Source organism: Ursus americanus, chromosome 13 (assembly GCF_024610735.1).
Source record: "Ursus americanus isolate L20-20 chromosome 13, mUrsAme1.1.p, whole genome shotgun sequence".
Taxonomy (NCBI): Eukaryota; Metazoa; Chordata; class Mammalia; order Carnivora; family Ursidae; genus Ursus; species Ursus americanus.
In genome coordinates, this window is record NC_142139.1 from 36,557,750 (window position 1) to 36,581,154 (window position 23,405).

Below are 23,405 nucleotides of genomic sequence, written 5' to 3' on the forward strand. Positions count from 1 at the left end.
TCCTAACATATAGGCAAGCAGTAGTTATTGCTTTGTTGGTAAAAGTTGGCGTTATTTCTGAAAAGCATACATGGGAATGGCAAACTGTAGAAGCTGTGGCTACAGGACTCCAGGTTAGTGCTATGAATTTAATAAAACTTTACTGTTTACCCATTTTACATATTATCTCCTAAACCTGACAACATGCAGGCTGTGAGGTACTATTATCCTCACTTTACAGATGAGGAAATGGGGGAACCCTAGAGAGCCTAGTCATTATCACTAATTTGTGGTAGAGCCAGGAGAAGAACCTAGAATTTGTTTTTCCTAGTCATTTTCTCTTTGTTCTTTTCTCTTCTTAGTCTTTGGGCAGTGGATTGAGAATGCATTGTACTTTGCTAAAACACACTTGACTGAGGTAGTATAAAATAGATTTAAATTTTTGCTATTTTGTCCTTTTTTTAAGAGGTCAAAAATAATTATTTTGGAAAATGAAAAAATGTAACCTTATGGGGGATAAAACAGCTGTTGATACTGAAATATTTTTTGAAGAAAGTGCTTTTCCTTTATCTACAAAACTAGATTTAAGCTCAAAGATGGCTGCTATTTTTGTTTTTATTATTGTAGGACTTTATCATCTGTATTGAGATGTTCCTTGCTGCTATTGCTCATCACTACACTTTCTCATATAAACCATATGTCCAAGAAGCAGAAGAGGGCTCATGCTTTGATTCCTTTCTCGCCATGTGGGATGTTTCAGATATTAGGGATGACATTTCTGAACAAGTAAGGCATGTTGGTAAGTACCAGCCATTTCATTCATCCAAATAGGTCATTGTAGTTCTCCTATTAGAGCAATTTAGTAGCTGTTTAAAAGATGAGAAGACTGTTTAAAGCAGTACCAATAAGACTCTTCAAATTGAGAGACGGGAGGGGTCACTCACATGGTAAGTTTATAGTGGTAAAAATAACTTTTGGCTAACTTGGAAACCTTTCTATTACTTTAAAGGAAGGACTGTCATGGGACATCCTAGGAAAAAGTTTTTTCCTGAGGATCAAGATCAAAATGAACATACAAGCTTGTTGTCCTCATCATCACAAGATGCAATTTCTGTTGCCTCTTCTGTACCACCTTCACCCATGGGTCACTACCAAGGGTTTGGACACACTGTGACTCCCCAGACTACCCCTACTACAGCTAATATATCTGATGAAATATGTAATGATACTACAGAAGAGAAAAAAGAACTTATAGATAAATCTGTGGCCTCCTGAACAGTATGCAAAAGCAAACTGCTCCTGCTACCATGTTACTTCATTACCTGGTATCCCATTGCTCAGGATTTTGTGCTTGGGACAAGCCATAAATGATGGAAAATTTCAACACAAGGTGAAAGCCAGGTACAACTACTGGATTTATATAACTGACTGAGTTTTGTTATATCACAGATAATCAGTCTAAATATCCTAGACTTAGACTTGATTTCTTAACATTAGAGTATCACATACTCAAATGGTAGAAAATGACTCTACTAAATGTTCCTGATGTTACATTGCTTTATCAAGAGGATGGACATTAAAAAAAAAAAAAAAATCAATGCTTCCTACCACTGCTGCATGACTATAATGCTCTGGATTTAGCAGAAAGCGTAATTTGGAAATATGAATTAGTGGAACTTAATCATAATCATGTGCCATATATGCCTAACAATTATTTCTCTATTTCTCAACTGGATGTCTTTCAATAAATAAGAATTTATCATTTATTTTCTGCAATTTTTTGTCTCTCATTCTTTAAACTTAAACCCTTAATGTTTTTAGAAAAAGTTCTTGATTAAAGGAACGGTAAAAAAGAAGTTAAGTCCAAAAAGGTTAAAGGTCAAAAATACTTTTACATACCTTAAACATACCTACAATGAAAGATACCTGTATCTTCTATTCCTTTTAGGAGAAACAGCTAGGACCTGATATTAATCTTTAAAACAACTAGTATCTAAAAATCCTACTTGCAACACTGCTAATAGATTAACAGATTATCCATGACTTTCAAATGAAAAGAATAAACTGGATAGAAGACTGGGAGAATAAGAAAGAAACTTGTGATAGAAATGGAGTCTACTTTTCCTCAGTGCTATTAAGGGTGTCAGCAAACATAAAGCTAGGCTGAGTAGTCTTTAATTATTCATTAAACCACAGTCAGAAGACATGTAGGTGCTATTTTGGAAACATTTATTACTTAGGATGGAGTTTCTCTAATTGCTAATCACAACCCACTGGGTCATGTTTAACATTATATACTGAAAATCTAGAAAGTGCCAGAGTAGGAGGTTACAAATAGCAAGAATAAATATTTTCTCAGAATCTTTGCTTCATATATTTATGCACGCACACATTGACATTTATGTACTGGTTCACAGCAGTTAGTCTTTATTCTGTCCACTATTTATAAACATTTCTATTGAAAGTAAAGCTGGGTAGTATAATACTAGAGGCAATGGGAATAGGCAATGTAGAGAGAAGGTGCATCTTATTTTCTTTGTGGCTTACTTACAAAGAGCACACAGTATGTTCAAGGCACGGTAATCATCCTTATTCATCTCCCTGTTGCAAGTCTTTAAAAATTGAGCCAATTATTATGTATTTCTTACTGTGCATCCAGATCAAACTTTAAAAAATACTGGTTTAGGTTTAGCTCTTTCTTGAATTTACCAGTTTAATTTTCTTTGCAAAGTAGACCAAAGGAAAAAATGCTGCCTCCTACAGATTTTACTTCATCCCTAACTTTTACTCTCTTATATTTAGCTTATAGCTTAAATTCTGAATTCAAGTTTGCATTCTCAAAACACAGAGCCCAAGGAGTTTCAGAAGTATAGTGAGTATTCAAAAGAAGCAACTTTGGAATTTACAGGTAACCATAACCCTCAGTCTTTAGCGGAAGCCAACTTTCTGATGTATCCCAATTAAGAAATTTGGATTTAAAAAAAGCCAAGGTGCCTAAAAAGTTAAGTTTTGCTTTATTTACTGGCACAGGACAATGAAGATGGGACCCAAATCCCTTATCTTTATAGCTTTAGAGTATAGACTGAAGTATTCAGCAAAATTGAAACCAGTGTAAGTACAACCAGGCAATAAAAACAAACTTTCCTAATTTGAAAAATTAATGACAGCCTTTTAGAGAAAGGAAGTTTGCAGCAATATCTTTGTAATAATGCTCCTCTTTAAGATCTTTTAAATATACTTTATTAATCAATTTTAAAAAATATTTGACCATTACAAGGAATTAAATCTTTATACCCTCATTTTGTGATTACAATTCCACTACTAATTCAGACTGGAATTGTGTACTTGCTGCTCTACCTGGATAATTTTTCACTAGAAAACTGCTCTTCATCGCTTCACTGTGATGCTGACATTGCTTTTGTGGTGCTGGACACTGAGTACTAATTCCTCTCCCATTTCCACCTGGATGGGATTATCTAGAACAACTGCAGCTTGTTTCCAGTGGGAGGCTTCACTTGAAGTATCCAACCTAATCTCGTCATCAAGATACATATGATACCAAAAGGGAATGGCAGTCACTTGTCCAGATTTACAAATGTGTACCTATGAAAATTAAGAAATCATGAAAATTTCATCAGAGTAAATAGAGTAGGCTTGGATAAGTAAGTCTGTCTTTTTAAGTCAATTTTAGCTCCAAATTTTATAAAGATTTAATCGCCCAATTCAAATTAATACCAATCTATGGTATTCACTAGGATTTACCCAAGCTCATTTTTAGATATTGTTTAGAAAAAAACGTAACATTTAAATCATCAAAGAAAGTGGCTAATACTGTTTCATGTACATCAAGTATTAACCTAGCTTAAGATAATTCTAAATATGACAAGAACAATCATTTTGTATTACCTTTACTTCTCTGTTAGAGGTGTTCAAATATGGAGTCATTAAATCTAGTCTTAAGAGTTCCACTGGCTTGCTTAAAGGTATACAGGGCAATGAGGACAGATCCAAAAACACACGTATAGGTACCTAGAAAAAGTACAAAATTTTCACTTTACTCAGTTCTTTTTGTGGCCAAGTACCCTCGAGTGCTTACTTCGTACCTCCATCAGTATGATACAATGCTTTTTACATCTAATACCTCATCTAATTCCCTTATCAGCCTTAAGGCATTAGCACTTTCATGATTCCAGTTTTATAAGGATGAAAAAACCAAGGTTTAGGCAGGTTAAATAATTTGCTATGGTTTCAATATCTACAGATTCTTTTTCTGGATGAACACAGATTAAATTTTTACTTAAGCCAAACAGCTCCAAAAATTTTAAAGCTGGGATGTGCTTATGTATGAAAGATGAACTAATAAAAATGGTACGATATTAATTATTATATTGTTTGAGAAAATATGCCAAATTCAACCAAATAATTAATAGTGGATTTCATTTGGAAAATAAAGTTCATTTCTAGAAAGCAATGGTTCTCAACTTTGGCTTCAACTTAAAATCACCTAAAGAGCTTTTTAAAAGCCCCAACTGCTCAGGCCACACCCAGATGGATCTGGAGTTGGGATCCACGTATCAGTAGTTCTGAAAGTTCAGTCAGGGTTGAGAGCCACCACTATAATGTGTTCCATCAATTTTAATATCAATGGAACGTTCCTACTAGTAACTTTTAGCCTCTTCGTTTGAAATAAAAAGGAAACTTGTTTTGAAAGTGCCCTCTTTCCTTTAAATGAAATACTAGAGAGCAACTGTGCATAGTGAAACAGTGGACACGGATCCATCAACCCCTCGCTGGGCATCCCTGAAGGCACCCAACCTTCCCTGCCATAACAACACAGCAGTTCCATGCCATTTCCAGGACTCATTATGCCCTTTATCCTCCTTTAAATCAGTCACCAGAAGCTACCCTAGATTCCTGTTACCTCTCCTCACATGCCCTCTAATCCCTCATAGTCTGTCCTCACTCCTGTTTCTCAACTGAGCCTCCTGGCCACTCCTGGTATCTGTGCTAATTTTTACATTTCCCATCTAGAGCTCATCATTTCATGAATTCTCTAGAGTGCAGTGCTTTCTATATACCCCCATGGTGATTTCACTCAGGCTTTAAATATCATCTACCAAATTTAAGTACCAAATTTTATCTTTAGCCTCAATCTTTCCCTGAATTCTTATCCTACTGTTCAATGATCCCGTGAACACATAAACACAATCTGATCCTCCTGCTATTTCCCCCTTTCAGGAGATGGTAACTATCCTTCCAGGGGCTCTCGTACCCCACATCCAATATACCACAACCTAGCTTCAGTGTCTCTACAGTCGGAACACTTTGCACCACCTCCACACTGCTACCACTCTAAGTCACTACCACCTCTCCCCTGGATTATTGCAGTAATGCCTTTGCCTGCTCTCACAAGTGGTTTACTTATAACATAGCAATCACAGTAATCAAACCAACAAGATACACCGTGCCATTCCTCTGCTCAATACCCTCCTAGTATCTTCCATCCCTTTCAAAGTAAAAGTCTTCATATGACCAAAAGGCTGTACAAGATCTGGCTCCTAATACTTTGTTGAACGCATCTTTCATCTGACCTGTTTCTGAACACTCCAGTCATGCTCTTGCTTCACGCCATTGCACTTTTGATCCTTTGACTTGTTTATGGTTTGCTTCCTTATTTCTTCAGTTCCCTGCTTAAATATCACTTACCCATGAATCTTTTCCTTAGTCATCACCTATATAAAATAGTATATCACATAACCCCATTCCCTCTTAATCTGTTTTATGTTCACAGCACTTCTAACCATCATCATTCTAATCTTCTTACTTGCTTATTATCTATCTCGTTAGTCAGTTTGAATCCTAGCTCCATGAGCACAGGAACTTATCTCTTAGATTCACAGCTATATTCTGAAAACCTAAAGTAGCACATATATGGTAGACATTTGTTGAATGAATAAATTTGTTGTTTTCTGTACAGTAGTCCCCTTTATCTGTGATTTCACTTTGCATGGTTTCGGTTACCAGCAGTCAACCAAGGTCCGGAAGCAGAGGGTCCTCCTCCTGACAAACTGTCAAGTCAAAGCGACCTAATGCCTTATCAGTCCCCTCACATAATCTCATTAGGTAGGCATTTTATCATCTCACCCCATCACAAGAAGGGTGAATACAATAAGCTCCTCTGAAAGACCACACCCGCCAAAGTTTTATTACAGTACATTATAATTACTCTATTTTTAGTTATTGTTATCTCTTACTCTACCTAATTTATAAACTAAACTTTATCATAGGTATGTTTAGAAAAAACAGTATTAGGTTCAGTACTATCGGTGGTTTTCATTGTGGGTCTTGGAAAGTATTCCCCATAGATAAGGGAGGACTACTGTATAGTTTGTTTTGTTTTGTTTTACAACTTCTCATTTTGTTTCATTGGTTCACTCAGTTGTCTGTGTAATAGCTAATTATCATATTATGATAGATAGGAGACAATATCTTCTAAGAAAATGGGTAAGTGGACCAGGAAATGCAAAACTACCAGGCAAAAGTTGCCTGTTGGGATGAGTAGTCACAAGCTGATGTGAGACCAAAGTCTGAATATTCAGCTGTATGAGTACTGGTGTAGAGAAGGCAGAGAGCTGGATTTAACGAAGGAAGGGTTTTCCCAGGCCAGTGGAAAACTGAAGTGAAAGGATATATGAAAAGTATATGGACCACGGAATACAAACTATTAAGGAAGGGAGAATATAAAACAGGAAATACAGTGAAAACATGGCAGGATCAAAATATCATAGATTCTGATGGAATCAAAGAATTGTTGATGCCAAGATCAAGAGGGAATAAGCCAGAACAGAGATGGTGGTATTTCTGAACCACACAAACAACTAAAACTTCTGTCTTCGTCTTTTTTTTTTAAAGTTTATTTATTTTTTTAGTAATCTCTATACCCAACATGTAGACTCTAAGATTAAGTCACACACTCCTCCAACTGAAACAGCCAGGTGCCCCTAAACTTCTGTCTTCTCATAAGTGTATTCTTATTAAACACTCCAAAAATCTAAGATTAAACAAACTCTGAAATCTCAGCCAGCCCTGGAAAAAAAGCATTTTCTCAACAAACTTCTATTTGTTGAGCAAGTACTATTCATAAATTCAAAGGCTTACTATGTATAGCCGTTAGAGAAAAGTTTTTAGATATCACTTCTTTAAATCTGTACCCAAATCCTACTTCCCCAAATTCTGCTTTGGCTTACACGTCAGTATTCCACGTACTTCCTACCTCTGTCTTCAACCCCCAACCTCTTTCCTTAGACACTTCATCCACTCACACAATCTTAACTCACAAATTTGTATTCTGCTGCTAATGCCTTTGCCAGCACTAAATCTTGAGTTCTTGTTTCCCAAATAACAACTAACCCCTTTGCCTTGAGCTCCAGGTTCCTAGGCGCCTGCAGTCTGTCTAGACATTAACTGCTTATGCCTATCACCTGCTAGCCTGCGGTTTCAATGTAATTAAGGGTTCAAGTTTAGAATGCAGGCCTTTTTTCTGGCTGCTTCTGTTTTAGACAAGCACCCTTTTCCCTAAGACTAAACCTAGGATCTTATTTTTCACTTGTAACAATAGTTCAGAGGAATATCTATAGACTTTTGTCAGTAAGAACAACAGAATTCCTTGGCTATTCTAATCCCTAGGTTGATTTTCACTCATAAATTCCTTTGCTCTAGGAAACTGATTACCATCCTAATGAAGCTAAACACAGTGACTCGATAAAACTACAAAGAAAGATAACGTAGATGATGGCTAACAGCCACCTGGCCGAACTTCTAAACACTTACCTGAAATTGATTAATAAAAGGTGCTATATTTAATCCAAGAGTGCGTTCCGTTCCTTGAACAGCACTCTCTTCTACCAGTGTCTGTGATTCCACAAGCAACCCAAACATCAGCACATACTGAGGAAAGATCTTGCCTCCAGATTGTAGCAAACACCTAGAGAAGGAAAAATGTTTTAAAAAGCATCTTGATTCCCTATGTTTTATAAATACCAATAACTAAATTGTAATGAATCGGTAAGCTACAAATTGTACATAATCTGACAGACTTTAGATTATTGGCTGGTAGCTGAATGGTAAAACCACTGGAAATAAATTCCCAACAAGTCAAAATGGCTGCTGATCCATGAAAGAGAAAAATAACCAGTTGGCTAAATGGATATGTCTTCACATTTAGGAAGAGTCATCAATGGATATAAAAACTAGTGAGTGAAAGTTTTATTAGGAAAAAGATATTACAAAGTCTCAAAGTATTGCCCCCCCATCACAATGACGTACTCATTACAAAGGGAAAGAGCAATTGATGAAAAACCTGGTGGATACAAGTTAAACCAACTGATCTAAATTAACATCAAAATAATGGAATAAAGTAACACTACGTGCCTCCCAATGTGACAAAACTTCGGTAAGATTCCTCTCTAAATTGGATAATCCAAATCTAATTAAAAACAAAATAAAACACGAGGAACATTCTACAAAATAAATGGCCTACACTCTTCAAAACTGTTAATGTCATGAAAAACTTAGGAACTGTTCCAGAATTAAGGAGACTAAAGAGACATGCAATATGTGATCCTCAACTGGATTCTGAACCAGAAACAAAAAAAGCTATAAAGGATATTATTGCAACAAATGGTGAAATCTGAGTAAGACTGTACACTAGATATAGGTTATTGTGGCCATCCTTCCTGATTTTGACAACTGTATGATGGTCATGTACATGAATATCCCTGTTCTTAGAAATATACACCAAAGTATTTAGGGGTAAAAGAACATGATATCTGGAACATACTCTAAATAGTTCCGAGAGAATAATAAAGCAAATGTGACAAAATATTAACAATTTGTGCATCTGTAAATAAGGTATAAGTTAAAAGTTCTTTGTTGTTGTTATTAAAAGTTCTTTGTAGTATTCTTTAACTTCTCTGTAAGCCTGAAATTACTTCAAAATAAAAAGTTAAACACTGAAAGAAAAAATTGTAATTAAAAATCCAAACGTTCTAATAAAGAATGTGAGGAAGAGTGTGAGTAAAGAGTTAACAAAACCCATTCTCCTCCTACAACTGATCTTGGGTTCTTCACCTTTTGTTTCCCTGGAAATCCCATAAAGGGGGAATGTGAGCTCTCTTAGTGTGATCAGCAACACTGCTTAGGATAAAGATTTTTTTTAATTGCCTCTTAATAGGTAGAGTGCACCTAGACTGACAGAACTATGAACAAACTATAAGCACCTAATGGGAAGCTATATCATCTTTGGGCTTCCCAGAGTGTGGTCTGTCTTGTAACCAAGTGTTACTATTGCTACACCCATGGAAGGTATTAGTTCCTATGTGAAATTTAGGGCTCTTAAGCCAAGGCAGTTTCCATGTCCACCTACAGTCTTATTTCCTCACACCTCAACTTTGAGAAGCATGAGGGGGTGAGTGGGTCACCCACTCACTCACCCACTCACAATGAAGCAGAGTTGGAGGATACTCTAAAGGACTTTAAAATTAAGTCATTATTTCCATTTGCCACATTTACAATCACACATTAAAGCCCTCATTTTTACTGAATATTCTAAGCTGGTTTCTACCTGAACTTCTAAGACAGGCTATTTATAGACAAATGGACTTCATATTATCATACATATCTTTCATAGTAAATTTTTCCTCTTAAATACATAGAGTTACTAAGGATCTATTTATAATAACACAAGGCTAAGGTTTGGTTTTGCCAAGACATTTGTGTGTATCTAAAAAAATACTGCCTACAAGTTACTAAAATTTTATGCTATGTAGTTTCCCTGAATAGGTCATTAAAATCTTAACGAACTATAAAACACCCATTTCTCAAAACCTCTTTAGCACTTCTGCTCTTAGTTTCAAATCATTAATTCTTCTGGCTTTTACTAAACTGATTCTCTCAACCATTTAAAAATACTGTATCGAAAACCATAATGACAAACTATAGCAAGACATGACAACTAAATGAAATGCAGATGGACGCCTGGGTGGCTCAGATGGTTAAGCGTCTGCCTTCGGCTCAGGTCATGATCCCAGGGTCCTGGGATCGAGCCCCACATTGGGCTCCCTCCTCAGTGGGGAGCCTGCTTCTCCCTCTGCCTCTGCCATTCCCTCTGCTTGTACTCTCTGGCTCTCTCTCTCTGTCAAATAAACAAATAAAATCTTTAAAAAATTAAAAAATGTAAAAAAAATAATAAATGCAATGCAGGACCCTTGATTAGAACCTAGATTGGGGAGAGAAAAAGGAATATAGGATATTAGTGGGACAGCAGATGAAGTTTTAATATAGGCTATATATTAAATAATGGTATTTTATCAATGCTAAGCTTCCTGAGTGATTTTATTGTGATATGTAGGGGGGGGAAGCCTTTGTTCTTACTAAGGAGATACACACTAAATGTTAAAGTAAGAGCGAAGGTTATAAAGACAAAACAGTCTTTATTCCTGCAATTTTTCTTAAGCTTGAAATTTTGAAATATTTCAAAATAAAAAGCTGATGGAAAAGTTTGCAATAAGGAAACAGACTGTTCTTGTAACAGCTCTGCCTAAAGATTAGCTAGCTAATCAGAAGCCGTGTCATAACCAGGTCATTTGAAGAACAGAATCAGCAAGGAAAGTTAGAGGTGATTCCTAAATACAATGGCATTAGACTGATTGAGACGAGTCATGACCCTAAACCAGGATAAACTCTCTTCAGTAACAAGTACATGATCACTTATAGTGTAATAAGTCCTATATATTAGAGATCAACCTAAAAAAGGACTCCACCCTGACCCCAATGCTTTCCTTATTTTCGTTACTGCCTTCCTAATAACTTTTGGTATTTTAGGTAAATTCTACTAGAAATTAATCTCCACAATTAGTAAAATTACACAGGTCTTAATAAAATTCCTATCTATGTCTTTAGCAAATCAGATAAAAATTTATCTTCCAAAAAACTGGAGAAACCTGTTTTTTTAAATGGATCAGGTTTAATTCTGGAAATTCATGTTACTAAATTTTTCTGAAGTTATCTGTGATCCGCTTAAATGGAACCAGATCTAATTTTTCTTTCAAGAGCACAAGATCTCAAATGACAGACTAGCCACAGAGCTTTATGCTGCTTGACTAATTCCCTCCACCCCCAAATAACCACAAGAGGGTACTATACTATGAAATTTGCAAGCTGAAAAAGCACATAGGTTAAAAGTCAACCTTCTAACCATAAAAAATCTATGAGAAAGAGGAAGGGAGGGCAATACATCAAATCATTTCAGAAAATTAGACTAAACAAAATATCAAAATTTTATCTGCTGAACCTTAAAAAGTCAGAAAAGGCTGAATCAAGTACTAATGACCATGCCAGAGATAAATACTACACAAACTCAGTATATATAAATTATTTTAAGAGGCCAGGGTCCTACTCTTTCAATCTAAAATCTTGTACAAACCCTTAACTCAATATTACTGTCACTAACAGGAATGCTTCTCAGTTATGTTTAGATAAAACAGTAAACACCTTGAAACTCTGCTTAGCTTTACTGTCATCGTTTTGTTGTCACTTATGCCACTGGAGCTGCCAGACTCCTCAATGGAATCCTCTGCAAAGCCAAATAATACTTCCGAACCACCTGTGCCTTTAGGAGTGAAAAAATATGTTCCAACTCAAAAGTCTAACCATAAATGGCAAAAATTCTAAAGAGAAGAAATTCTTCAGTTTCCTTGTGACCCAACACAAGATGTTTTTAAATGGGTTTCGATTTTTTTTTTTAAAAAGTACCAACCTTTTAAACTTTCTCCTGTATTTTAATTTAGTATGACTAAACGTTTTAAAACAACAACTACAAAAGTAATTAGAAACTAAACACTTAAGGTGGTGAAATGACTTGTTTTCCCTTGCCTTTGGTGGTGATGGGGTGGGGGGGTTGCCAGGAGGAGTTCCAGTGACAGAGATGCCCTTATCCCAGATATAATCTATTCTCCCCATCACTAATTTCACCCTCTTTCACCAGTCATAAGACCCCCCTCTGTTAGAGGCTAAAGATAAAAATAGGAGGCCTGTGTGAGAATATCTGCATACCTCTGTCCCCAGAATTAAGACAAGCCTACCCACCCAGGTAAGGAGGCTGTACAACAGCTTGGGCTAAAGGAAAGAACCACTGGTTCCCCACTGTTACTCAGGAGGTATTTGGAGGGGAGGAAAAGAATACCGGTTTAAACAATGATTACAGGAGCTACTAGCACTTAGTGCCCAGAGATGTCAAACAGTGTACAATCCATGGGACAATCCTATATAAAAAATGTAAAACAAAAAAACCCCAAAAAACAAAAAAATTTAAAAAAACCCAAAAAACCAAAAACCAAAACAAAACAAAAAAACCTGTCCCACTCAAAAAGCCAATAGGACTCCTCTCCCTACTAAGAAAATGGGGAAGAGTTGATAGCTTTACATAAATTGTTTCCCACTATTATATAACTAATCCTTCACATAGAACACATTGTCTGCTAAACTGTTTTTATAACCAAAAATGCTTTTTAAAAATCCTCTAAAGGTTCCATTTAAATAAAATGTGACTGACTGAAAGCTTTTCCACTAAGATCATAAACAAGACAAGGACACCCACTTTCACTGCCTCCATTCAACATAGTCACTGGAAGTCCTAAATGAAGCAATCAGGCAAGAAAAATAGAAGGCATCAAAACTAGAAATGAAGAAGTAAAATTATCTCTGTTCACAGACATCATCATATATTTAGAAGCCCCTAAAGATTCCACACAAAAATGTTACAACTAATAAATTCAGCAAAGTTACAGGATATAAAATCAACACACACAAATTAGTTGTATTTCTATAATTAACATGAGCAGTCCAAAAAGGAAATTAAGAAAACAATCCCACTTACAAAAGCATCAAAAATAATAAAATACTTGGAAATAAACTTAACCAAGCAGGTTAAAGACTTGTAAACTGAAAACTACAAACATTTCTGGAAAGACACAAATAGGGGCAACTACATGGCTCAGCCATGGTTAAGCATCTGCCTTCAGCTAAGGTCATGATCCTAAGGTCCTGGGATGGAGTCTGTGTCAGGCTACCTGCTCAGTGGGGCGTCTCTCTGCACCCCCCACCCCCCACCATGCTCCTGTACATGCATGCACTCTCTCTCTCACATAAATAAATAAATCTTTTTTAAAAAGTCACAAATAAGAAAGACATCCCACATTCATGGACTGGAAGAAAATATTGTTAAAATGTAAATACTACCCAAAGTGAGCAATACAGATTTAATGCAATCTCTATCAAATCCCAACAGCATTTTTTACCCAAATAGAAAAATCCCCATCCTAAAATTCATATGGAATTTCAAGGGATCCAGAATAGCCAAAACAATCTTGAAAAAACAACAACAACAACAAAGTTGGAGGTTTTACACTTCCCAGTTTCAAAACTTAACTACAAAGTACAGGGAAAATGACCATATAAGCAAAATGGTGAATAGGAAGTCTTCAACTCACCTCTCCCCAGACACTTACTTAACAAAAACACACAGACTAAACTGTTTCTGTGAGATATCCAGAAACCAGTTAAGAGGTTCCTGTACCCCAGGCCAGTGCACAGCCAGAAAGAACTCCATGGAAGATGGTAGGAAAATGTATCGCATTTATTTGCCATAGTCCCTTCCCCAGGCACACACAACACAGTAAGTACAATCAAGAGAGAACTCCCAATTCCCAGCTTCCTGTGGGGAAGAAAAAGAGAAGAATGGAACGTACATCCAACATTCTAACTTTTGGCGGGGGGGGGAGGGGGGCTGCCCAAGGGACTGGTTTCTCTCTTGCATGAACCTAAGCAGTGACAAAAAAACAGGAGCCAGGTTGGGGACCTCTGATAGATAAAAGAGATCACTTGGCTTAATTAGGGAGCAGAGAGTGTGCAGTGCCAGACGCAGACATTAGGGTGAGCTCTAGTACCATGACTGGCCATAGCACCAAGGAAGCTGCAGTACTTCGTCAGAATTACCATATGACTCAATCACACCCCCAGACACATACCAAAAAACCAAACGCAGAATCTGAGAGATGTATGCACACTCATTTTCACTACAGCATTATTCACAGCAGCTAGAAGGTAAAATAACTCAAATGTCCACCAACAGATGAATGGCTAATGAAACTAGAATATTTATACAGTGGAATATTATGCAGTTTAAAAAACAAGGAAATACTGTTACATGTTACAACATGGATGAACCTCAAGGGCATTATGGTAAGTGAAAAATATCAGTCACATAAGACAAATACCATATCATTCTACATATGAAGTATCTAAAGTACTCAAAATAATAGAAACAGAATTTGGAAAGGTGGTTGCCAAGGGCTTGGGGGCAAGGGGAATTAGTGTATTGTGGTCATAAAATTTTAGTTTAGCAAGACGAAAAAGTTCTAGCAATCTGTTGTAAGCAATGTGAATACACCTTAGTACTACTAAATTGTATGCTTAAAAATGGTTAAGATGAGGAATGCCAGGGTGGCTCAGTCAGTTAAGCACCTGTCTTTGACTCAGCTCATGATCCAGGGTTCTAGGATTGAGCCCCCTGCCTCTGGTTCCCTGCTCAGAGGGGAGTCTGCTTCTCCCTCTCCCTCCCCACCTTGCTCTCTCTGTTGAATAATAAAATAAATAAATAATTTTAAAAAATGGTTAAGATGATAAATTTAATGTTGTTTTTTACCACAACAACAAAAAAGAATTAGTTGCTTAAAAACATTTATTATAGGGGCGCCTGGGTGGCACAGCGGTTAAGCGTCTGCCTTCGGCTCAGGGCGTGATGCCGGTGTTGTGGGATCAAGCCCCACATCAGGCTCCTCTGCTGGGAGCCTGCTGCTTCCTCTCCCACTCCCCCTGCTTGTGTTCCCTCTCTCGCTGGCTGTCTCTATCTCTGTCGAATAAATAAAATCTTTAAAAAAAAAACAAAACATTTATTATAAAGCTACAATAATCAAAATAGGATGGTAATGGCATAAAGACCAGATATGTACATCAATGAAATACAACTGAAGACCTCAGAAATAAACCTCGACGTATATGGTGAAACGATTTTTGCCAAGGGTGTCAAAACCATTCAATGAGGAATGGATGTCTTTTCTACTAACAGTTATTGGGAAAACTGGATATCCATATTCAAAAGACTGAAGCTGGGCCCTAACTGTATGCCACATACAAAAATTAAATCAAAATGGATCAAAGACCAAAATGTAAGACCTAAGCCCTCTTAAAAAAAACATAAGAGAATAGCTCTAGGCCATAACATCTGACAATGATTTCTTGGAAATGACACCAAAAACAGGCAACAAAAGTAAAACAAACAAAAAACAAAGTGGGACTGTATCAAAAATTTAAATTTCTGCATATCAAAAGATAATATCAATAACGTAAAAAGGCAACCAACCCACAGAATGGGAGAAAATATTTGTCAATTATCTGGTAAGGGATTAATAGATACATAGAGAATTTCTAAAACTCAAAAAAAAAAAAATCTGACTCAAAAACTTGGCAAAGAACTTGAAGAGACATTTTTCTAAGAGTCAGACACTTAACTGACTGAGCCACCCAGGTGCCCCATTAAAGGTATTTCTTCAATCAAAAAGATGAGATTTGCTTTTTCTTTATTTACTCCGAATATCTTCTCTCTTCTTATAAATCTCTACTTAGTTCTCTGTATTATATAGAGGCAGTCCAATCCCAAAGCAGGCTCTCTTCTTCACACCTACAGAGAAGGCATTCCTTTAGATGAAAAAAAATGAGTGATGACATGCACACAAAGAGAAAGGGATAAAGTCACACATCCTGAAAAGCAATGTTTAAGGAACACACATGATCGTGACTCATTTGTACAGTTATGCCATTAAAGAACTAAAAGAATTTACATGAATTAAGCTCAAAAACCAAAAGTTGTATTTTGTGTTTTACCTGGATATTGCTGCTTTTTCCATTATCTCCTGCTGAATGAGCCCAGATGGCTCAATGACATCCAATATAATTATACTCCACAACTTGTCTGATTTTGGCCTTTGCAACACAGCAGATTCATCTTCCACATGTCTCAACCAAAACTCAAGTGTTTCTTTAGGAAAGTGATTGGCTTCAGATATGAGGTCCAGAGTGGTACGATGCTGGTCTTTCTCCACAGAACTGTAAGGTTTAACCTGCCCAAGTGTGCCAGCAATTATGGGCAGAACAGAGAAGCCTTCAGACACATCTAACACGTAGAAAGGTTCCAGGATGCTTTCTTCAGAATTACTCTCTTCACTTCCGCAGCTCATCTCATTCTCACACTGAGTGTCCATGGCCTGACACAGTTTCTCTGGTGTCAATGAAGACAACACTTTTCTCATTGCCATTTTAAAGCCTTCGTGATAGAGGTTGTTATTAAGCAAAGCAATTTCTGTGGATTCCAATATACACGTCTGTTCCACAGCATCTGGTTTACCGGTCTGAAGGTTAGCCAGGGCACTACAGAGTTCAGCCTCACTTCCTAAAGAGAGCAAGTCTTTATCCTTGGTAAAATTTTTTCTAGCATCCACTTCATGTTCCAAACCAAAAACACTGATATTCTGGATTCTTAAATAACAATCTTGACAAGACACTTCCATCATCACATGGTCGCCAGGTTTTATCCAGTAGTCTCCGTAAAATAGTAAGAAAGAAAAAAATTGTAATTGGTGAATATATTTATAAGTCTGAGGATCGTACAAACACTTCCACCATCCCCCCATTTTGAAATTACTACAGGGAAGATTACATCTATTGATTTAATAGAATTAAGTGAATTAATTTATTCATTTCCTACAAAAAACAGGAAAAATCCCTCTAGCTTTCTTAGCCAAAAACTTAAGTTTGAAGACAATTTACTCATGGTGTAATAGAGAGATTCAAGAGCTCCATTACTGGACCCCAACTATTAGCACTATAGTGCTTTTAGTGCAATCACTAGGTATCATCATCTCCATATTAGGGGATGGGGGAGGGGCTACAGGGGACTCCAAATCTTCAGTAATGAAGCCAACAATAACAAAGATAAATGAAAGAGGTCAATACCAAACCCTCACCTAAGCTTAAATGGGCATTCTTTTCCCTAAGAGAAATTTCCAAAAGAACAAGGCAGCATTTAATAGAATCTTAGCAGTAATATTTCTAACTATAAGTATTTAGACACTTGCATTTTTAGGAATTTGACAATATAAGGAAGGACCAAGTCCTGTAATAAAGACTATATCAAGTTCTTATCCATGAACTTTCAAACTCAGTAAAACTTTAAAATGTAAATGTATAATCACAATTCCTTCTTATCAGCTTAAGAACCAGTTGAAAATAAGGTTATTCTTGTGTTTACACACTTAAAATGCCGTTTCCCTAAAAAGAATTAAAAAAAAAAAAGCCCGTATGTCTAAGTAACTATAAGAGAGTTAGAATAAACAAACAAAAATAACACATGAAAAGATGCTCAACATCACTCACATCAGGGAAATGCAAATCAAAACCACAATGAGATACCACCTCACACCTGTCAGAATGGCTAAAATCAAAACACAAGAAACAATAAGTGTTGGCGACAACGTAGAGAAAAAGGAACCCCTGTGCACTGTCAATGGGAATTCTGTGGAAAATAATATGGAAGTTCCTCAATAAATTAAAAACACAATTACCGTATGACCCAGTAATTCCACTACTGGGTATTTACCCAAAGAATATGAAAACACTAATTCAAAGGGATACATGTACCTCTACATTCACAGCAGCATTATTTACAATAGCCAAGGTGTAAAAGCAGCCCAAGTGTCCACTGACAGATGAATGGATAAAGATGTGGTACAGAAGGGAGGGGTGGGGGGGGGGGGGATGAGTTAAACAGGTAATGAAGATTAAGGAGTGCACTTGTGATGAGCACCAGGTGATGTATGAAGTGTTGAATCACTATATTATGCACCTGAAACTATTATTACACTGTATGTTAACTAACAGGAACTTAAAAAAAATTTTTTTAAAGGTATGGTGTATAGATATAATAGAGTATTAGCCATAAAAAAGAATGAAATCTTGCCACTTGCAACAATATGCATCTATCTAGAGAGTATAATGCTAAGTGAAAGAAGTCAGTCAGAGAAAGACAAATACCATATTACATTCATATGTGGAATTTAAGCAGCAAAATAAATGAACAAAGAAAGAGACAAAGCAAAAAACAGACTCAACTATAGAGAACAAACTGGTGGTTACCAAAGGGGAGGGGGGTGGACGGATGGATGAAATAGGGGAAGGGGATTAAGAATATAATTATGATGAACACTGAGTCCATGAATTTATAAACCCTCTAAAACTGCAAAACTTTGTTTTATATGTGTGTGTGCACTTTTATGACCTGGGGCTCCACAGATTCTATAAGCAGCAAGAACTCCTACACTAGTACTTTTCCACTGTTCTATAAAAAATGGACTAGCATTTCTCTTATCTATGGATAATTAGAGTAATCAGGGCTAAAGAAATGATATTTTTTAAAGCTTTATTTATTTATTTGACAGAGCATGCATGCAAGCAAGGGGAGGGGCAGAGGGAGAGAATCCCAAGTGGACTACCCGCTGAGCACAGAGCCCTACACAGGGCTCAATCTCAGGACCCGAGATCACAACCCCAGCCGAAATCAAGAGTCGGACACTCACCCAACTGAGCCACCCAGGTGACCCAATGATAGATATTTTTGGGTAGTATGCAGCAATTATGTTTTACTTTCTCTTCTTAACTACATATATTAGTTATTTAAAACTACTTTTTAAAAAAGTTAAGTTCTGGGGCGCCTGGGTGGCTGAGCCCATCAAGCGTCTGCCTTCCGCTCGGGTCATGACCCCAACTAAAGTCCTGGATGGAGCCCCGCATGGGCTCCCTGCTCAGTGGGGAGCCTACTTCTTTTTCCCTCTGCCCCCTCTGCCCTTGACCCTGTTCATGCTCACATGCTCTCTCTCTATAAAATCTTTTTCAAAAAAAAAAGTAAGTTCTGAAAAATTTAACCAATCTCCCTTGGCTGGAAACTTCATATTCAAAGTAAATTTTTTTCCACTAATTCAAATGCTTAGAGGATTAAAGTAACAAGATTAAAACAAACAAACAAACAAACAAACAATTAGATAAGATATACCTGCAAGGTTATGTACGGGGTAGACAGCCTGTTCCCAACATGTTTCCTCACTGGGACTTGTGGATAAACTGTGTTCATCATCGAGCTGGAGTACAAACCAAACCACAATAGCATCTAATATGCCTTCTTTAATAACAGGAATACCAATTTTACCAGGTTTTTTAGTTGCAAGACTTTTTAATTCCTGACAAAAATGTAAAAGGAATGAAAACATTTTATGTGTTTAATATATACATGCCCCAATATCACATCACTTTCTATTTCTGTAAATTCTCAGATCTGCCCAGCACCCTTAGGAAAGTCAGTATCTTAACACACCTATAGCCATTTAAGGCATACTGAATGAGAAGCTCCCATCTATCATAGTGGAATACCGTGCAACTATTAAAAACAATGAGGCAGATACATAATACTGATGTAGAAAGAAGTCCATGATGTATTGTTGAATGAAGGCAGCGAGCGGCAAACGGGGATTTTGTTTTTTAAAAAGTGTGTGTGTGTGTGTGTGTAGAATAACAGAAAAGCAAGTCTGAAAAGACGTACTTCAAATTGGTGATCTGGGGAAAGTAGGACCTAGATTTTAAAAAGGCAGACATACGCTTTCTCTTTTCTGTTCTTGATTACTTGAAAGTGTTAAACAAGCAAATATTACTTCCAACTTAAAGCCTTGCTAAGGTGGGTTTTTTTTTTTAACTGTGACAAAGAAAAATTAACATAAGAAAAGCTCAAAATAAGAGATGGCTTTGGGGTATTTAGCAACGATAACTGTGTTGTTCCCTACTGTACTGTTATATCAGAAATGAAATGCTCTTGAAGCTCAGCCTCAGTAAGTAATGTCAAAGTGTTAAAGTAGTTCCAAACCACCTCAAGAAGAACCTAGTAACAATTAATACGGGATTAAATTATATTAAATTTATTAAATTATAAAGATCATAGGCTAAAATGACCCGTACAAAGTCTTCTGTCCCCAGGCACATCTCATCTAACCTTAAAGATCTTCAGAGAAGGACTCTTTCTCAATTTCCTTGGGCACTTTCTCTATGCAGCACATCCACCCACCACCCACCAATAAAACACACACAGATGATACACAGGACAACCAACCTGTCCTGGTTTGCCCAAGACTGTCCTAGTCTAAAACTGAAAGTCCTATGTCTTGGGGACCTCTCACTTCTGGGCAAACTGATTTGGGAGATCACCCTACTACAGATACAATCTAGAGATCTGGATTACTGTTCATTTCAAGGAATACTGTTAACTTGAAATGGTAGCATGACATTCAGAAAGTCAGAAAGCTCTAGGTTATAACTCTTGCATTCACACTTGCATAATTTAGCACAAAGATAATTTTAACTATAATTATAATTGCAGCACTGTTGTAAAAGCAATCTAAAGAACACATGTGAAAGCACCTGGCACATTACACATTCCAACAAACCTTAGGGATTTTTTTTCCCTATGTATTTAAAGTAAGTACATAATTTCAGGAGAAAATACTGATTACCATTTAATCATTTTCCTTATATACAGTAGGTAGAATCCCATGAAAATTCATAAAATAAGACTATCCTATGTATTACTCTAAACAATGCCTGAAATTTAATGCTCAAAAACTGTAACTGAACTTTTTTTTACCTGAAGATTGTTGAAATCTACTGTCATAATTTCAAAGCACTCTGTCAAAGCCAAATATCCCCCAGGAACTCGACTCATCTTTTCAGTTGTATATGGTTCAATTGTCTCTTCAGTATCTACAGAAGAACAAGCTGGACTCTGAAATTTCACGTTTGCTGGTAAACAGATCCCAGCAACATCCTTAGTACCCACCCTGGTAGGAGGGAAAATGAGGAGGGGAAGGGAAAAAGATGGTTTCTCTGGTTTTTTTTTTTTTTTTAGAATCAAGTAACACATCTAATATTGAGTCCAGAAAAAATAAACATAAAAATGAAATAAAACTTCACTGACAGAGGTTTAAACACAATTACATACACAATCACTAACAATAAAGGAAAACAAATGACAAATAGGTCATATTAAAATTAAAAACTCTTTTCATCAAAAGATACTCAGCTTTAAGAAAGTACAAAGGCACACTGACTAGAAGGAATTTATAATATATCTATTCAAAAAAGGGCTCATATCCAAAATACATTTTTAAATTTCTACAAATTAAAAAAAATGGGCAAAAGACAAACAAGACACTTCACAAAAGGGCATATTCAAATGGCCAATAAGCATACAAAAAATTGCTCAGCTTCATTAGTCACCAGGGAAATGAAGTTAACACCTATACAACCACCAGAACTGGGAAAATGAAATAGTCAATACCAAGTGCTGGTGATGATACTGTCTCATACACTATTGGCAGGAGTATAAAATTAATAAGACCACTTTGGAAGACTTTTTCACAGTACCTACTCAAGCTGAACATAACCATTCTAGATTCAGTCTTAATATAGGAACCTCAAGGTATTTGGCTTTTCTACTTCTGGGAATATAGCCAACAAAAATCCATACACACAATCACCAAAAGAATACTCAAGAATGTTTACAGATGTACTATTTCCAATAACCAAAGAACTGGACATAACCTAAATATCCATCATCAGTAAAGGCAAATGTATTGGTATAGTCATCTACTGGTATACTGTACATCAATGAGAATGAGCAAACTACACACCAGCGAACATGGATGTTGAAAAGAGGCCAGGCACAAAAAAACCCTATTCTGTATGATCCCACTTGTATGAAATTCAAAACAGGCAAAATAATCCATGGTGTTAGAAGTCAGGATAGTGGCTACTTTTACGGGGGACAGGGTACCCATAACTGGAAGGGGTTTCTTTCTGGGTACTTTCTGGGGTGATGGTAATGTTCTGGACCTTGATCTGATCAAAGATTACATAAGTGTATTAACTTCATGAAAACTCATCAAACCATAAATTTATGGTTTATGCACTTGCTATAACAGTGTTCTGATGTCAATAAAAATTTATATTGAAAAAAAAAAAAACACTTCATGAACATTTTAGCAACACCATTTTATGAAAAATAAATACTCCATGGGTGCCTGAGTGGCTCAGCTAAGCATCTGCCTTCGGCTCAGGTCATGATCCCAGGGTCCTGGGATGGAGCCCCGCATCAGGCTCTCTGCTCAGCGGGGAGCCTGCTTCTCCCTCTCTCTCTGCCTGCTGTTCCCCCTGCTTGTGCTCTCTCTCTCCAATAAATAAATAAAATCTAGAAAAGAAAAAAGAAAAGAAAAGCTCCAATCTTATCTCATCATAGAGGCATTCATTAATCTCTCTCCTTATAGTGTTTTAGAAGTTGGAATGGTCTACTTCTAGAAATTATTTTATTATACACTCAAAAAAATGAAATCAACAAATGGAATGATTAATGATTTTCTTTTTAAATATTTTTTTTATTTATTTGAGAGACAGAGTGAGAGAGAGAAAAAGAGAGAGAGCACGCGCACAAGCCAGGGGAGGGGCAGAGGGAGAGGGAGAAGCAGACTCCCCACTGAGCCAGGAGCCTGATGTGGGACTCGACTACAGGACCCTGGGATCATGACCTGAGAGGAAGGCAGACGCTTAACTGACTGAACCACCCAGGTGTTCGATTAATGATTTTCATAACTCAAAAGTGACAAGTTACAGAAACAAAAAAAGGATATGACAACTTCCTTTTCTTATAAAATACATGAATATAAACTTATCAAAACTCTAAACAAAATAGTAAATAGTGGAAGCCCACCTTCACAGTACTCCTTATCCCCATTTTTTCACTGTTAAAAGTCTGATCCTTTCAATACCTTTTCCTTTATGTAGTAATATGTACGTATATTGTTCAGATATATTATATATATTTTCCTTTGCTCTATTTTGAAAATGATTTCAAATTTTTAGAAAGATTTCCAGGATAATCTAAAGAACTCTACACATCCTTTATCCAGATTCATCACATTTTTAAATAACATTTTAAATTTTTTTAAATAACATTTTTAAATAACATCACATTTTAAATTTTGCCACATTTGCTTTATCATATTCTCTCTCTCCATATCTATTCTTTTTTTGGAATCATTTGAGAGTAGGTTGCATTCACCATGCCTATTTACCCCTTAATAACTACTTTAGTGCATCTTTATTACAAATGAGGATAATTTCTTAACCACAATACAGTTATCAATTTCAGTATTATCTACTCT

The 23,405-nt window shown here is 36.4% G+C and overlaps 2 protein-coding genes across 3 annotated transcripts in view; one reads left to right on the plus strand and one right to left on the minus strand.

The window, feature by feature from the left end:
• The window catches only part of TMEM184C (transmembrane protein 184C), a 25,765-nt gene extending 24,010 nt beyond the window's left edge, over nt 1-1,755 (plus strand). The window contains exons 8-10 of the mRNA XM_045798871.2: nt 14-113; nt 607-778; nt 989-1,755. Of these exons, the coding sequence (XP_045654827.1) occupies nt 14-113; nt 607-778; nt 989-1,254 (538 nt within the window). The 3' untranslated portion in view covers nt 1,255-1,755. The remainder of the gene's footprint in view (nt 1-13; nt 114-606; nt 779-988) is intronic.
• The window catches only part of PRMT9 (protein arginine methyltransferase 9), a 39,223-nt gene continuing 15,830 nt past the window's right edge, over nt 13-23,405 (minus strand). For both annotated transcript variants that reach the window (XM_045798869.2, XM_045798870.2), the window contains 6 exons: nt 20,834-21,026; nt 19,199-19,382; nt 15,979-16,693; nt 7,810-7,963; nt 3,886-4,008; nt 13-3,582 (listed from right to left, as the gene is read on the minus strand). In XM_045798869.2, coding sequence (XP_045654825.2) covers nt 3,367-3,582; nt 3,886-4,008; nt 7,810-7,963; nt 15,979-16,693; nt 19,199-19,382; nt 20,834-21,026 — 1,585 coding nt within the window. In that variant the 3' untranslated portion in view covers nt 13-3,366. The remainder of the gene's footprint in view (nt 3,583-3,885; nt 4,009-7,809; nt 7,964-15,978; nt 16,694-19,198; nt 19,383-20,833; nt 21,027-23,405) is intronic.